Here is an 18550-nt window from a genome sequence, read left to right as displayed (position 1 = left end):
CACACACACACACACACACACACACACACACACACACACACACACACATTTAAATATAAATATCTACAAAATAATGTGGGTTTGATGAAAATATATAAAGTATCTTTGGCAGGAGTAAGAAAAAGGTACATTATTTTTTTCCATCTAGAAAACACGTAGCTACAATGCAGTGTAATTTTCTTTTATAGAATCATTTCTAGCTCTTAGATACAAGCCTTGGTTTTAACTTAATAGGATGTCTCATAAACAGCCGCTTTTTCCACCATCAAATCTTAAATAATCAATTATATAGCCCTCCAACAATTCCTAGCTCAATTGTCATAGATCAATACAGCTAGCTATCTCTACGCACATTGGGCCCGACCAAAATTAGTTGAGGAATTTGGAAGGCTATTTTACTGGACACAACAGGCAACTTTGCTTATCGGAATCTCACAACAGATTAGTGGTGCTGATTTGCCTGTGGGTTCTTCTCTACTTGCCCAGAAAGCACAGTGAAATACTAACTCTTTCAGTGACAATGAACTGTGACTCATAAAAGCCTGTGTTTTCACTTTCTTGGAACTATGTTTTCTTTTTACTGTGTTTTCAAAAAACCTACAGCAAGTTTGCTCAGAACATTTCTCTTTTTTCACCACTCATTCCCTCCTCTCCCCCACATTCTTGCCCCATTACATCCATGTAAGTTAGGCAGAGGCCAATATCATTCCCATTTTTATGTACATGGTCTTATACTTTTCAGGGGTAAAAGCTGCAAGTCTTCCAATTTCTACCCCAAGATCCCGTGCCCACCACACAATGGCGGTAGCTAGATACATGATGACACTTGGCACATGCTCAGGGTAGGACAGAACTGCCACCAATAATTCCCCCTTTTAAAAGGATTTATACTTTTCTGAACTCTGAATTTTAATCAAATTTTATGAAAAAGAGAAGAAAGTAAAGACAGTCTCCTGGTATGGCCATTTGGTAAGCAGATAATTGTCGCCTTTAAATGATGTGATGACACCTGGTGGGCACCCAGTTATGTGGATGAAGATGCCACGCTGACTCAAGAGCTGCTATTTTCCTGAACTGAAGGGTCCCTGGGAGTCTGGAGGATAAACTGTACAGCTCATCTAATCACAGAGCGTGGCGTGCAGCTCAGGGCACGGTCTAACACATGTGGTAAGTAATTTATATTCCTTTACGGCTCAGCTAGAGAGGAAAACCTAGAAGATTTAACTGCTTTCTCCCTAGCCAATGTGTTGGCTGCCATATATTTTTTAGCAGGCAAGCAAAGCTCCCATTTGATGCCTTGTGGCGATTTCTGACCACTAAGATGAAATACACAGTCATCCTAAATTGATAACGAGGCTCGAATGAATGTGCTGATATAGGTGAACAGATACACTGTTATGATAAAACAGAGAGAATATCTGTTTCTTAGTGTCTGCATTTTTAAGGCTTCATCCCCTGGGTGGAAGGATAAGAGCTGAAAAATACGACCTTGCAATGAAAGAATGTTAATGTGTGGCATATACATCTGAATCATTGGATGACAGCCTCCCCTTTCTTATTGCTACATATATTAGAGCATTTATCCAGTGCTGGTTCTCATCTAAAGGTCGGGGTTGTCTCTAGGTCAACTTGCAACTCATCAAAGCTCTAATTCTTAAATAAGATTATAATTCTGATCAAAGGAAAAGCTTCTGCTGTAATTCTAGTAGCAAAGAAAATGTGAAAGGATCCCTAAAAATAAACCAAATACCACATTATGTGACATTTTTCCAAACCAGAATAATAACCAGTTTTGCCACACATTTGAGCATGTATTAAGTTGTTATGGAAAGAAAAGCATTATCATGTCCTGATGTGTTAAATAATTTTTCTTTCTTTGCTTCCCTTTTTTTTCCCTCCTAGTTTTTCTCCTACGAGATATTTCTTGCCCTTACAGACTCTTAAATTGAAGCATAACACTGCAATAAGTTTACTAGTGATTTTGTATAATGTAAAATAAAAGAAGAAATCTACTTCTAGATTCTACAAACAATATAAAAATTTTAGAGAAGGGAAAATAAGAATTCTGTATATCCACTTTTAAAAAATCACTGATCTGTTGTAGCGCAGGACTTTGAATGATTCACATGGCCTTGTTTTCTCTTTTCTCTTATGGGCCCTTCTTTGCTAAGTATCAGAAGGCTTCTACCTCTTTTCTTAGGAAAATGTCATCTAGCCAGCATTTGCAACTCTGTCCTTTGAGAATATTACAAAATGGAATAAAGAAGTTGGGGTAATGGAGGGGAGATTTAGACAGAAGGAAGCCGTGAGTTCTTATTGTCTGTGGTGGTTAAAGTAAATACAGATCTCATTCTGCTTGATTTCATTTATTTCCTGTCTCACATATTTACAAAAAGGATGACTCTTTTCTCCTGAACAAGAAATATGTTATGGTCATGTGAGGAGAGAACCAAGTCATGTGTTTTAATAACAACATTTCCCTGTGTGGTTAGAAAGCTGGCAAAGTTATGGCTTTTGTCTATGAACCTAAACTTAAAATGATAATATTAGCATTTCCTAGAAACTATACTATTACATATTTCTAATACAGAGTATTGAAAAACATAATTCCTTTAGCACGATTGTCATATTTTAAAACTGATACCTGAAAATAGATTAGACTGGGCAAAATATATAAGACTAACAAATTTAGAATCAGAAGATATATAGAGAAGAAAAGTGTGATTTTCTGCTCTGAATCTGGAATTAATGCTCAGGACCTTATTTTCCACCGAGCACTAGAGTTTATAGGGAGAGTTAAACTAACAGTTCTAGATGTGTCTTACTGGATGTATATTTCATGGGGAGGTGGGAAGAGCCTTTCAGTAGCAGAGATTCGGGAAGCTGAGTTCCTGTTTTGGCTCTGCACTAACTCAATAAATGACTTGAAACAAGTTACCATCTTCCTTTGGGCCTTAGTGTCCTCAACTGTAAAGTTAACAGTACTCCTAACTTCAGTGTTTTATGTTTCTATAACATAACTGGATATGAAAGAGTCCTAGACAGCATAAGAAAAGGGAACTTAAATTTATCATAAGCAGCAATTAAAAATGTGTCTCATTGGTTTGTTTAGGACAATCACTGTTCAGTTGAGATAACCATCTTTAAAGAAAACACATTGTTTTTACCTAAAGTTTTTTTCTCTTTAATATAATGAACATTCTTTAGCATCAGCATTACCCAAGGTTGACAATGGCTGGTCCATTTGCTTCTAGCAAGCCTCGTTAAGAACGCCTTATAATTTAAATCCATTACCTGCTATGAATGCTCCAAGTAAACACTGATTTGGGGGTTTATAAATAATACAGGTACATGGATTAAATCAGTTCAGCCTATATTTTATCTACATTGCTTTTATTTCTTTGTTTTAAGTGCCTGTACTATCACAATCACCCAACTAGCATTTAAAGTCACTACATGACAAAACTATGAATCATTTCATTTTTAACCTGAATTAAACAAACGAAAATTAAGCCCCAAATTTATGTGCATGTGTGTGGGGGATGTGTGTGTATGATTCTGTATTTTCTTTTTTTATTGTTATTTATATATAAAACCATAGCCTTACTTTGTGTAAAGCAAGAGACCCAAGATTAAAAACCAATAGAAGAACCTATTGGAGTCTTTGTTTTGGGTTATCCAAAGAGAATTTTCTTTCCTTTGTCCACAGAGTTAATTTCTCAGTATAATCCTATAAAAAATGATAGTTTCTTCCAAATAATCAAAGAAAAGGAAGGTAGAATTAAAAATAAAAACTATAATGATTATCATTTTGTTCAGAGGTTCTTAAATAGGGGTCCTTGCTTTTGGAGATTGTTCATGGGCCCCCAAGGTTGTCTGTAATATTATGTACATATGTCATAATATTCTTTTTTAATCAGGTCCTCACAAAAAATACATTATCTAAAAAAGATTAATTAACTACTGCTCTAGTCCAAATGAGAAAACTTAATCCCAGAATGAGAAGCAATTAGCCATAGTCGTGCCATCAGCCAGGGACACTGATAGCCCCAGAAGGCTGCTCACTCTAGCGTGCACAAAGGTACACATTGTTTCTGAAACTTGTATTATCTGGAGAAGAAACTTTGCCTGCTTTATTTGTTGCAAGGTAAAGTAAGCTAATAGAGATTTCAAGGATACCATTTCAATTTTAACATTTATTGCCACTAAAATTATTGTTTTAAGATCTGGGTGACAAGAATTGGCTAGAAAGAATCCCTGAAACAAAACATAGCTCTCTTATGCATGCCTCATGAAACTGTAGTTTCATTCCTACCTACAGAAGCAAAAATTACCTGTGTTAACACTTAATGTTTGAACATCAACTGGAATTTAAAATATACAGAGGGCTCATCTAGAATAGCAGACCTACTTACTTGGAAAGATCACTCTTCTTTTGAAAAGTCTTCCACCTGTTTAACTGTAATTAAGTGTATTAATATAATCACTTGAATAAATTATAACCAATAAAGAGTCAGTATTGCACACGAAGCTTTTACTAAATTAAGTTTCTTTTTACTAGTTCTTTCTGTTATTTGTTCTCATGAAAATTCTTTTTAATTTAGATAGTGTTATCAAGATGTATTGGTTATTAAATATGCCTTCAGAGATAAAGCTGCAGGAACATTGCACATTTCCCATATCTTTTTCTGACTCAACTTCCTTCCACAGAGGGAAATTATAGAATTCCAAGGAGAGAAAGAAATATCTGTAAATAATATGTTTATCGGCATTCAATAGTTTAACATGCTTGATCACTATTGGTGAATCAGAGCAAAAAAGTGACAGTAGCATCTATCAAGTTATATCATGGAAAATCTTAACCAAAGTAAAATAAGTTATAGTGTTGATTTCAGCAATGTGCTATATTTGATAGCAATTGATAGATGTCTATTAAACAAAATCACTAAACTGTATAAAAAAAAAAAGCCTTAATTCTTAAGGTAGTAAAGTAGATTTTTCCTGGAGCCAAAACTATAAATGGCCAGGGAGAGTGAACTACTGATAGGATCATACAGAGTAATCCCAACAGTAACTTGAAACTCAATGATTCCCTACTGAGACCCAGAATATCAGAAGGTACAACAATAGTATTCTTGATTCTGAACTTAAATTTGAATAACTAATGAAGTATTTATCTTGTATAGAAAGTAAAATACAGGTTTCCTGTTAGGAATGTGATAGGAAAGCGGCTACAATGTCTCCAGCATAAACCAATGTGTGGCAAACGAGAGATCTTCTATCTATCTCAGTGGCTACTGACAAAGGCGATGCCTTTGGTCTCAAGTGCAAATTAAACAAAGTCCCTTAAGGAGGCTAAAAAGTAAGATAAATTATGCTGGGGAAAAAAGTAAATCAAAATAATAGAGATCACAATGCTGAAAAGGGGAAAAAGTTATTAGTCTATATATCCCTTTATAATTTATAGTAGTGATTGTTTCATTACTATGCAACAGTAATAGATTAAATAAATTGAGGGTGAAAATGACTGATTAAATCCTTGTGCCTAATGCATGCCAAGAGAGGGAAGATTTCCCTAGACAGAAGGGGGGAAAAAAAGAAAGAAATATATAAAAATAGATACGATATCAACATCTGTACAAGGTTCACTCAATATAAAGTCTACAGATATCAAGTATAGGTATTAGCATCGGTAATGAGGAAGATTAGATATCGACACTAATTACCCGTATCAATAGATTCCTGTGCTGTATCTTCAAACATCTAATATATTTGCCTAGAACTTTTCTAAATCAAAGCTACTCTGTTTATACTTATGTAGAAAATGTAATCTGAGTTTCAGTGAATTTTTAATTTTGTTCAATCTTGCATTTGTTCAACCAAAAACAATTTAAAGAGGACCCAGGCTATCAGCCTCACAGTAAGCCAGTGCCGCTCCTCACTGGGGAGTTCTTGAATCAGCCATAAAAATCAAGAGTGTGAATCTAATAGTTTTCTTTTTAATTCTAGCATTGAAAAATGAATCATCACAGCAAATATTCTTCAGGGCCTCTTTGGTTTCCAGATTAAACGTGTAATGTGACCTGTCATCTTGCCACATTCTCTGCATTTCCATTTTAAATAATCATAAATAAGAAAACCTTGCTACTCTTTGGCATGACACAGCTGTTTGATTCAGCTGAATTTCAAAGAGTCTTAGAAATTGCACTCATTCCTTCTTCAGAGTCCTGGTTCCTCTCAAAGATTTTCAGCTGAAAGATTCTTTATTATATTCAAATCTTGTCCCATATGAGTTGCTTCGGTTACTCAGTTTATGAAGAGTCTTAGAAATTGAACTGGGTCCGCAGCAAAAAACACCAACCGTTTTCCTGGGAAGGGAGAGGGAGGAAATAGAAAATCAGGTGGAAAATTTGGCAGAACGTGACAAGAAGTAGGCTTGATGAGCATGTGTACGTTATTAACAAAATTAATTTTTTGCTGCTTTGCAAATTAAAAATAAATTTTCCAGTTATTTCCAAATGTAAATGATCACCCAGAAGGTATTTTATTTACCTCATGCTTTTCAGTCTAGAATTCAAGGTAATTCAAACAATGTAGCTATGAGCACATATTTGCTTATTATCAGGTAGAGAGTAAGCAGTCTGCCTTAGCCTTTTCATTAAATGCCATTGGTGAGGATAGAAACTAAATCAAGAGCGGCAGTTCATAGATGTTCAGCCATAATAAATCATGTCAATCTTCTTTTATAGATGTTTTATATACATTTTTCCTAAAGATTTCATGGATTTTCATGGGCAGTGATGAATAGGAGCAGAGAAAGAAAAGCTATTACCAATTTGAAAGGATAATTTTAAGTGACTAATTTATATCTATTGATACATTGAAATAAAAAGCATTATTAATCTGGATACATTTCCTGTTTTATTTATGCTCTGCAATAATTGTAACAAATGCCAAGCAGGTTTTATTATTTGCTAACATAAAAATTTAGTAGATAAATTATACATATCCCTAACAACTAGACTAAATAAATCCCAGAAAATGACTAATATTTCACATTGATCTTCCTCCAAAGTTTGTTGACTTTCTTGAATTATTCCCAGGATATCAAAATGATTAACAATTCATATATATTAGACAAATACAGTATGTCCTTATTGTCTGAGAATAGTTGTTGCTGAAAGAAAAAAGTGAACCCATTTAAATGGGTACCAAAAATTTATAACAAATACTGAAAAATGGCTTTATTAAAGCTTTTCACCTTGAAAAATAAATCAAGGAACTATGAAAATAAAACTTTCACTTGCAGTCATGATGGAGTAATGGGAACTAGATTTACCCTCTGCATTAAAAAAAATGAGGAAAAAAATGATATATGAAACAAGTATTTTCAGATATTATACAACAGGCAGAAGAGGACAGTGATCCCTGAGAAACAGAAAAAAAACAAGGTGAGTTCAGTAACTGTCTCTGCTTATTGCCTAGATGCAAGCTACAGGCTGCAGCACAGAAAGGAGGAAACTCTGTATACCAAGATTAGTGGTCTCACTGAGTTGAGCAGACAATGGAATTCATGGAGGCCAAAGTAACTAGAATTTGTGGAGGAGATATGGAAGGAAAGAGAGATCCACTGAAAGAAGCTCTGGAGATCTGGAGAGGAGTATCCTTAAGTCATTGGCTGATTTACTCATGTGTGTGAAAAAAGACAGAAAAACAAAACCACAACAAAAAAACACATGAATCTCAGTACAGAATTACCAGGGAGCAGTAAGTCAAACAAAATCCATAGTGTACAAAAGGTTGTGAATGATTTATGTTCCCACAAGCCAGAATGGAAAGATCTGTATATAATACATGGCCAATAGGTAGTGTTCTAGAAAGGTATCTTATTTGCAGAAGGTAGGGTGGGTGTTGGTAAAATCAGCCTTTGATTGAAGGCTGCTCTAGACCTACACAACAAAGCTTAACAGTAAGCCTTGAAAAGATCTAACTAAACCCAAGTAACAAAATTTCAAGCCAGAAACAAATCTAACAATATTGAAAAGAATAAATCAAAATTTGGCATTTAACATATAAACTTCAAAATCTATAGCATTGAATTAAAAATTACCAGAAGTGTATAGAGCAAGAAATTACAACTTATAACTTACAACTTAGGAGTGTTATTGGCTGAATTGTGCCCCCCCCTTCATATGTTGAATCTCTAAACCCCAGTACCTCAGAATGTAGCTGTTATTTGGAGATAGGACCTTTCTAATGTGATTAAGTTCAAATGAGTCTGTTAGTGTAGACTCTATTATACCAATCTGACTAGTGTCTTTATAAGAGAAAATGTGGATATATAGAGACATGAGAGATGCACAAAACAAAACAAAACATGTGAAGAGGCAATAAAAGGATGATCACCTGTAAACCAAGGTGTGTGTGCACATGTGTGTATGTGTGTGTGTGTGTGTGTGTGTGTGTGTGTGGTGGGGAGCTCAGAGGAAATTAACCCTGCTGGCATCGTGTTCTTAAGACTTCCAGCCTCTAGAATTGTGAGAAAATAAATTTCTATTGTTTAATTCACTCAGTCTGGGGAATATTATTATGGAAGACCTAGCAAAGTAATATAAGAAGAAAGATCGGTCAGTAGAAAAAGGCCCAGGGTGACAGAAATGATGGAATAATCCCACATGGTCATTGAAATGGTAATGAGAAATATGCTTTATATGTTCAAAGGTAAGCATCAACATAATGGGAAGAGAAACAGAAGATTTTTTAAAGGCCTAAGTGGAAATTATCAACTAGTTTAACAAATATGTAACTGTAGTACCACCATGAGAGAAGAACAGAACGGAAAGAGAAAAACACATTTAAGAAACAATTGTCTCTTTTTTTCCAAATTTGACAAAACAAACACATAGACCCAAGAATCTAATTAACTCCAAGGAGAATACACACAAAACCACATAAGACAATTTATAGTAAAACTCTGAAAGCCAGTCACAAAGAGTAACACAAAATCAGCCAGAGGTGGGAAAGACACATTGCAAATAATAAACGAAGGATAAAAAGATGGACTTCTTGTCACACATTATGCAATTCAGAAGGCAACGAAGTGATATCTTCAAAATACTGGAAGGTTAAAAACAAAAATTAACTATTCTATAACAAGCAAATTCTATATCAAACAAAATAACTTTCAAAAATGAAGATAGAATATACAATTTTCAAACAAAAGATGAGAGAATTCATTGCCAGCAAACCAGCACTACACAGTGTGTTAAAGATAATTTTTCAGGAAGGAAAATGAAATCAGAGAGAAATACGGATCTACCCAAAAGGAGTGAAGAGCACCAAACTGATGAATCTGTGAATAAATATAACATACATTTTGTCTAACTTTTAATTTCTTTAAAATATAATTAATGTTGGGGCTGGCCGAGTGGCGCATTGGTTAAGAGATGGCTTGGGACGCCAGCTCTGAGCAGCAGGGGGTCAGATCCCACATGAGGGCCAGTGACACTGCCCTCTACAGCTAAGATGGTGAACAACAGCTCGACTTGGAGCTGGGCTGCCGTGAGTCACCGGCAATGGCGTAGGCTGCAGTGGGGCTGCAATGGGCTGCCGTAAGCTATCGTGTGTGGCTGGCAGCCATCGTGAGCAGCTGGCAGCTGGTGTGAGCTGCTAAGAGTTGCTGTGAGCGGCTGTCCAGAGGCCGGCGACCGATCTACCTCACCCGGGAAGAGCGCAATGATAATACCAACATGGGCCAGTGAAGCAACGTCCTCCACAACTAGACTGAAGAACAAAAGGACAGCAACTTGTCTGTTCCCCTTCTCCCAATTCCCAGTGCTGTTCTCCTCCCTCAATACCCCAATAAAATCTTTTTTAAAAATTATATATATATATATATATATATATATATGTAAAATTAATGTTTAAAACAAAAGCCATAACAATACATGATGGAGTTTCTAGCATATTTGGAAGAAAGATGAGTAAGAACAACAGCCAAAGAGGTGCACGGGGAATGAAAGTACATGAAGCAGTGTAACATTATTTGAAATATACTGTTATGAGCTAATGATGTACACTGTAAACTTGGAACCGTGTGTCTCTGATTTCAGCTTCATTGGAATCACCTGCGGGACTTCAAGACTACAGACCGATGAGCTCCATCCCTAGAGCTCTTGATTTAGCAGATCTTGGATAGAGTTCAAGGATTTTCTTTTCTAATAATTCCCCGGCGATGCTGGTCCAAGGAATACAGTTTGGGAAACAATGCCTTAAAAAAAAATCACTAAAAGCAAACAGAGAGATATGGCTTTCATGCCAATATAGGATAAACAAATGGAATCATAAAAAATACTCGGTCCACAAAAGGTAGAGAAAGGAAAGAAAAAAATAGAAAAGAAGGAACAAATGAAATAAATAGACAGCAACAGTAAACTGCTGGATTTAAACCCAACCAAAGAGAATTAAGAATACTCAATGAGGAAAAGTTAGTCTCTTAAATAAATGGTGTTGGAAAACTAGCTATGTACATACAAAAGAATGAAACTGGACCCCTGTCTTATACAACTCCCTGTGAAAAAAAACAACAAGATTTTTTTTATTTCATGTAATAATAAAATGCAATGTATTTTGAAAACCTCCAATATACATGAAACAAAAACTGATAGAACTATAAAAACAGATAAATCTAGAACTATAGTTAATGATTTCAACACCATCCTCTACCAGTAATTGATAGAATAGAAAATCAGTAAATATATTTAAACTTATCAAGCAATTGGAACTAATTGATACTTATTAGAGTGCTCTACCCAAAAGCAATAAAATACAAATTATTTTTGAGTTCACATGGAACATTCATCAAGACAGGCCATATTCTGGACAATAAAATAGGTCTTGATACATTCTAAAAAATTTAAATCACAAGGAGTATGTTTTCTTAACAAAACCCAATTTCACTAGAAATCACGATCAAAGAGATATCTTTAAAATTCTGATATTTGGAAATGAAACAACATACTTTTAAATAACCAATGGGTCAGAAAAGAAATCACATGAAAGTTAAAATATATTTTGAAAGGTATAAAAAATTAAAACAAAATACATCAAAATTTGTGGGATGTAGCTAAAGTGGTGTTTAAAGAAATATTTATAGTATTGAATACTTATATTGGAAAAGAAAAAAGTTCTGAAATCAATGACCTAAACTTCAACCTTAATAAACAAGTAAAAGAAGAGCTACTTAAACCCAAAGTGAGCAGAAAGAAGAAAATAATAAGTACGAAAATAAATTCTTATGCTTAATAAAATTTAGATTACTATTAAAAACTGAGTAGAAACAATGCATTACTTAAATGAATAAAACTGAACTATTGAGTTTATACCACATAAATATATACATACATACATAAATAAATACATATCCATACTGTGGTTTTCATTAAAATGAAAAGGAAAAGGAAATGAGTAATTTTGTCTGTTTGTATACATTCTCTGTCAACACTGCATTATGACAAGATACCATTATTTTCTTTCTTGTCTTTCATAGGATAATTATAGAGTTCATTTTCTTTCTAATTTTTCACATTTTTGAAGGCTTCTCTTAAATGCTTCAGAATAAAATCATTATTTTTAAAGCATTCACATGTCATTTCTTTTTTTACATTTTCTTTTTCAATTAAATAATTAAATAGTTTAACTTTAGGCAATCTTTTTGTAATCTGAGGAGTTCCCAATGTCACTTTCACTTAATGAAATCCTAAAACTTTTTAAAGATCTACAATTAATCATTAAAATCATTTGCACTAAATTTACATTAGGCGGCTGCAATCCAACAATTATCAGATTTACCTACAAAAACTTTGTTGAGGTGGGTAGAGATAGACTTAGATGCTAAGCAGAGAATGTGTTTGGGGACAGACGGAACTAGTTTCATATAAGTCCGATATATTTGTGTATGTTTTCCCTTTATACCAATATTTGCTTTCCATGCATATTTGTAAGTGTTGGAATCTTATATGATGAGAGCTTATTCACTCCCTGGAAATTATTCACTCCTTGTAGATATACAGAAAATTTGAATGATGAACCACAGACACTGGAGAAAATGTGAGAGACCAAACCTAACTATTCTTAATTTGTACTATTTTTATTTTTATTTTTATTTTTTTTAATATGTGCTTCTTTTATTTTTTTTATTTAAAAAAAAAATTTTTTAAAGGTTTTTATTGGGGACTTGCGGGGATGGGAACAGTGCTGGGGAATTGGGTGGAGGGCAGTGTCACTGGCCCTCATATGTGGGATCCGAACCGGGGCCCTCTGGCGTCCCAAGCCAATTCTTAACCATCGCGCCACTCGGCCGTCCAGTTCGTACTATTTTTAAAACACCATCAGGCAGCATAACATAGATACAATCTCAGACACTTCCCCCAACCCCGGAGTAGTAATTTTCTGCTCCAAAGTCTACATTAAGTTAACCCTTTACTTCTCCCTTTGCATAATACATAAGTTCAACTAACTGATGATTGATGTGCATTTTATTATAAATAATAAGAAACTGGATTTTGGTTAGGTGTAATACACAATTGTCTGACAGGTTGTTAAATACTAAATGGCTTATAAAGTAAATATACAATATCGTTTTATGTTTTTGAAAAATTAGTTGTTGACACTTTCAGTATATTACAATTAACATTTTGCTGCAATATCCATAGTGAATATGATGGTTTCTTGCAACGCCTCACTGACGCCAAGAGGGCCATGGTAAAATAAGATTGACACTTTCTTTCTCTTTGGGAAAATGCTCTGCTGTAAAGCACATTAAACTTTACAGTCAGAGGATATGGGTTCATGTCTGAATTCTGACTCATTAACCATAGCTTTAGACGAATCATTACCTTTTGGGGTCATAGCTTCTTCGTTTGTAAAATAACGATGAAAGCAAGGTGACTTCAAAAGCTCCTTCACTTTCCTTAATCATGTAATACCTTCACATAATTCATTTTCTGAATTTAAAAAAAGCCATGCAAGGAAGGAACCGCTCTCATACACAAATGCAAAGTAAATTGGGTATAAAATTAATTCAGCCTTTTGGATGTGGTAGGACAGTATCTAAATGTGCATACCCTTTGATCCGGCAATTCTAGTTCAAGGATGCTAACCTACTGCAATATTCTTACAAGAGCATGAAAAGATATGTGCAAAGACAATTACTGTAGCACTGTTTGTAACAGTAAAGGACTGGAGGCAACTTAAATATCCATAAGCAGGATAGTGATGGTCATGTTATCCATAGTCTAGAAAAATGCTGAGGTAGAATTTGATGAAATTATTTATGAGCAATCTATAATATATCTGAAAAAGACTAAATTGAAGAATTATATATTATAGATTCATTCAATTTTTGTTAAAAATTAAATTTTATATTTTTACTATATATATTTTAAAGATGTACCTACATATATGTACATATGCTTATGTACTTATACTTATATAAATGTGTGTGACTTATATATGCATTCATAGTATACGCGTATATACCGGGGTGCCAAAAAATGTATACAAGTGGACACTGGTTAACATTGCTCAAGCAGTAGTTCGCCATAATCAGAAGTGTCTGGATGCTGATGGTAACCACTTTGAGCACCTCTTGCAATTGCAGAAGTCAAATGTGACTTGTATTCATTTTCTGTTATTGGTATACATTGAGTATTACAATTAATACAGTGTTTTCCTTTCTTAAAATGCGTAAACATTTTTTGGCACCCTCTGTATACTTATATATGTATATATATTTCTATAAGTATACAGAGGGTGCCAAAAAATTGTATACACATTTTATATGTATATGTACTTATATATGTATATATCCTTTTGTAAGTGTGTGTGCAAGAAGTGCTTAATCCAATTTAAATTTGGATTCTATATAGTTTATTAAACTAATACCTACTGGTTTACTAAATAATCACTACCTGAAAATTAAATTGCAGCCCAACATAGAGCATTAAAAATGATTTAATTCATATGCCTCTTCTCTATTCTTAGCTCTGTATATTCTTTATGTAACTCATGTGCATGAGGTTAACCAAAATTTTACATATAAAATTAAGACTTCTATTTAAATGGTGCCTTTTTTTTTTTTTACGGTTAATGAACCCTTAAGATGTTGATCCATTCCTTTCCAAACTGTGCTACATAAAAATCCTTTAAAAAATAATGTATTTTAGGTGCCTGCCCAGAGCAACACAAAGTGAAGTGTTGTACAAAATGTCAACAGCAGGTGGTGTACATTTGCTCGTTTTAAACCAGCTTTGATGTTGAAAGAAAATGAACAGCCAAATAGTCACAGAAAAATCCCTCTAAATCATGAACAGTATAACAAATAAAAATTCTTAAGAAATAACCAAAGAAACCAATAATCCCAGTTTAATTTCCTGTAAATGATCCTCTACTGTTTTGGGATTTGATTTCAGAGTGGAGCAAAACAACAAAGAAACCAAAAGTATCAAAGTTTTCAGCACTATACTATGAGAACTAAAAAAAGAATGCTTGTCAGAGGTCAGTTAAATGTCATTAAAGAGGACTGAGTCTGTGGTGCATCACAAGACCCAGATCAGTATGACAAGATTATCACATCAAAGGTGGCTGATATTGGAGAAAGATGGGAAAGGAATAGAACTGAAACTGGGTTTATTTTCTTTTTGTTTTTCATTCTATAGCTCAACCTTTAACTAGAACCTTGAATATTACTAAGGATCTCTGCCTTCTAAATAGTGCTTCCTTCTTCAACCTCAAACTACTTCTTCAAGGAAAGGGAAATACAGAAGTGGTTTCAAACATGGCAGCAATTTGAATTTCTTGGGTACATTTTTTTCAAATTTGATTCTGGGGCTCCGTACCATAATTCCTAAAACAGTATCTCTGAAGATGAAGCCATGATGAATCAGTGATTCTTTCAATACGTCATATTCACCCATGAATTCATGAGTTGGGGCTTTTCAAAAAACTCTCTAGTAAGCTGCCTCATTCATTTACAATGGAATATCCTTTTTATATTTACCAAAATATATTTTTTTAAATTATGAATTGATCAACTATGTACTAATAATTGTAATGATAACTCAACCCAGAAGAAAAAAATTAACACTGGAGCCTTAGGGTCACAGGAAATTTTTAAAATTAAATCAATTTACGTATATTCTTATTGCAAAAATATGGTTAGCAATGAAAATATGATTTGTTCAAATATAAAAATATATTGAATTTTGATAAAATATTGCAGGTTAATAAGGATAGAAATATAAGTTCAAGTAGAAATACAAGTACAAGTAGAAAATACAAGTTCAATTATGTATAATTTCCAACTGCTAATGAAAGCTTGTTTGTGTATTTACAATATATGAGGTTGGTATCAAGAAACCATGATATTTAGATCTCAGTAAATATGTTTAGAATAGTTACATTAATTTTAAAATGTCAACACCTGCAATATGTCAACATCTACAATATAAAATGTCAACATCTGCAAAGTCTGCACATTACAGACTTTACAACCATTTAACCTTATGACGAAACTATTTCCATGCTAACTTTAAGATGTGTGAGCGGGTATATGGTTTCAAATGCTTTTACATTTTTGTAGACGATTGCTCTACGCTGTGATAAGCTTACAGAAGACAAATGGGCTATCTACTCTGTGCCCTAAAGAATGCTTTTTTTCAGTAGTAATCTTTTCAGATTATAGATACATAGTCCAGAATGCTAAGGTTCTTCATAGAAATGTAGCTTCCAAGAAAAAAAAAATCATGTTTAGAAATATTCCTGGCTTCAAGACTGCATATTACAACTAAGAGATTTAAAAAATGTGTTCGTTCTGGTAAAAATGTTCAAAAATCTGATTTTTAAATGCATGTATTGTTAGAACTATTTGTAGAGCTCCCTTGTTTGCCAACATGATTTTGAAAAACTTTTCCAGTGATCACCTGATATATGCTGTGGGAATGAATACCCATTCTAGTATGTGTCTATGCAAATTTAAAAGTAGAGAGGACAGTCTAGTTCATAAATAATTCATATACTATTTCTAAGCCAAATTTTAATTATTTGGCATGACAGATAGGTGAGGTGCTCCCTGCCTTGCTCTTTCCTTTGACAGTGATAATTGAGTGCTTAAGTGATCCTGTAATTTGTAAACCCATTACTAATTCATCTTTTAAAACTTTATGTAATGACTTGGGGATATTTTATTTGATCATTAGCCACATGTCAAATTTTCTGAGGAATAGTACGTACCCTCTGTTACATTTTGCTATTTCATCAAACAGAAGTTTCCACCGAGGACGTCCAATAAAAAGTCTTGAATTCAGTGCTTGATATTTTTCTCCAATTATCTTCTGCCAAAAAGAAAGCACTATATTTTATATGATGCAGAGTTGGCAAATAACCCATTTCTCTAACATTATTTCTGCTGATGGTGTGGCTTCCTACCAAATTGCTGTGATATAAAGAATATAAGTATCAAATGGCAACCTATTAAGTACAGTCATTTAGAACATCATTTCCTTCCTCTTTTCTTTTAAAACCCATTATGTTCTTGAATACCATTATTATAAATGGCTGATTTCCCTGGATTTTAGTTTGTTGCTTCATTTTTAAACAACTGCAATGTTAAAGGACGCATTCTAATTGCCTACTCTCAAAAAAAAAGGCCAAAGCATAAACTTTATTGAAGTGTTTTTGCACTGCAAATACATTTGTCATATTTGACACATTATAGGAGTAAAATTCTACAAACTGTCATCATAAATTTGGGGAAATGATCCTAGACAAGACAGCCTAAGACAGCAGAGTTCCAAATTTTGGGACTATCAACAAATATCTTCTAATGAACTGCTGTTTGCAATTAACAGAATATGAGATCTGAATCAGTGGTGGACAGTGAAGTGAGAAAAGAGGCCAACGTATCTGAGTCCCAGGCAGACACACTGAGAACCACGTATAATTTATGCTCTGTACCTTAATTACAGCTATACCATGGGGATAACGTTACTTACTGACTTGTTTCATGAGAGTAGTAAAATGAAATATTTTTTACAGACCAAGTAGGGTAGAATGCTGACTAGAATAAATAGGGTTTCATTAGTTTTGAAGTAACTGACAAGCGTTCATATTTTGAAAATGTATGATAGAAAAGACTACAGTAAAACACGGGCAAACATTCATGACCAGGTTTCATACACCTATGCAGCTCTTCAGTGTTGTCTGTAAACATCAGTTTCTTCTTCTGTAATATGGGGATAGCAATATCCTCTGCCTCTTGAATGTTGGAATCACATGATATAATGTATATGATTGTTTATAGCACAGTGTCTAGCACAGTAAGTAAATAATGTGTGATGACTGTTAGTTATTTTATTTAGTTTCCCTTAAAGGGAAACCACCTTAATTGTGTAGGGCCTTATCTTCTCTCTGCATATAAAACCTCCCCTCAATGAACACAGTCAGAAGACTGTCCACTTAGGGTCTGATCTCTGGAAGTAAAAAACTTGAGATCACAGAGTGAAGAGGAGAGAGATGAACTCAAAAGGACTGCCCCAGCTCCCTGTAAGGAGGGCAAAAGAAAGGCCTAATACACTTGACTTGAAGGACAAGCCATGAGTTTTCTGGACACTTTCCAAGAAGGCTTTTCTTCAAACCACCTGCAGAAATTTTCTTCCAGCAAAGCCCCCACAGTAAATCTTTTATAATATTATCGAGAGGTCGTTTAATTTACAATAATGCCCAGCCACATACCTGTATCCCATCTGTTTGACTGAGGTACAGCTGGATGTTGACATAGTCAGGTCTGTTCTCTTGCCAAAACTGGGAGGACATAAAAGTAAACAGACATTAAAATGCTTTCTGTATATTCAGACTTTCTCCTATCCTAACATATATGATTCTAGAATTTGTAAGATGTATCTTGTCTAATCATAGTCAACATCTACAAGCAAATGTATAGCCATACATAAATACATATCTCTGTGCATATACATGCCAGGTTCTAACATTAATAACCTGCCACCTACTGGTATCATCAGGTATGATGGTTGTAGTGAAAGGGAATCATTACCTGTTATCTTTAAAAATACAAAACTGAGCATGCTAAATACTACAGTAATATTCCTTTCCATTTTCCCCACATATTTTTTTATTTTATTCCCTAAAAGTCTCCAATTTTTACCCAAGAGTTCACTCATAAAGAAACATGATTTTCTTATTTAAAAAAGTCATTAGTGATATATGATATGCATGCTAGGAATGCATGCTGTTCAAGGTCTTCTGATTAGGTAGGGTTTCATCACTCCTCTGGGACCACCTGGCAGGTAACTGAGGGACTTGTTTCTATTGCCATTCCTACCTCCCTGGAGACTTCTGGGAATTTACTCAACTTAATCTATGTGTCAGTTTCTTCATCAGGACACAATGTATACAAATGTATGAGGCAGAAAATATACCTGCCAAAATAAAAGAGTCTGGAAAAAATCCTGAACATTTTTATAGCTTGAAAAAA

The 18550-nt window shown here is 34.1% G+C and overlaps 1 protein-coding gene across 6 annotated transcripts in view; it reads right to left on the bottom strand.

Moving 5' to 3' along the window:
- Positions 1–4128: 4128 nt before the first annotated feature.
- NOX4 (NADPH oxidase 4) overlaps positions 4129–18550 on the bottom strand; it is a 200480-nt gene continuing 186058 nt past the window's right edge. For all 6 annotated transcript variants that reach the window (XM_019628309.1, XM_019628307.1, XM_019628308.1 and 3 more), the window contains 3 exons: positions 17791–17859; positions 16291–16391; positions 4129–6368 (listed from right to left, as the gene is read on the bottom strand). In XM_019628309.1, coding sequence (XP_019483854.1) covers positions 6248–6368; positions 16291–16391; positions 17791–17859 — 291 coding nt within the window. In that variant the 3' untranslated portion in view covers positions 4129–6247. The remainder of the gene's footprint in view (positions 6369–16290; positions 16392–17790; positions 17860–18550) is intronic.

Source organism: Hipposideros armiger, unplaced genomic scaffold (assembly GCF_001890085.2).
Source record: "Hipposideros armiger isolate ML-2016 unplaced genomic scaffold, ASM189008v1 scaffold_780, whole genome shotgun sequence".
Lineage (NCBI taxonomy): Eukaryota > Metazoa > Chordata > Mammalia > Chiroptera > Hipposideridae > Hipposideros > Hipposideros armiger.
This window is presented reverse-complemented; position numbering and strand designations above follow the sequence as displayed.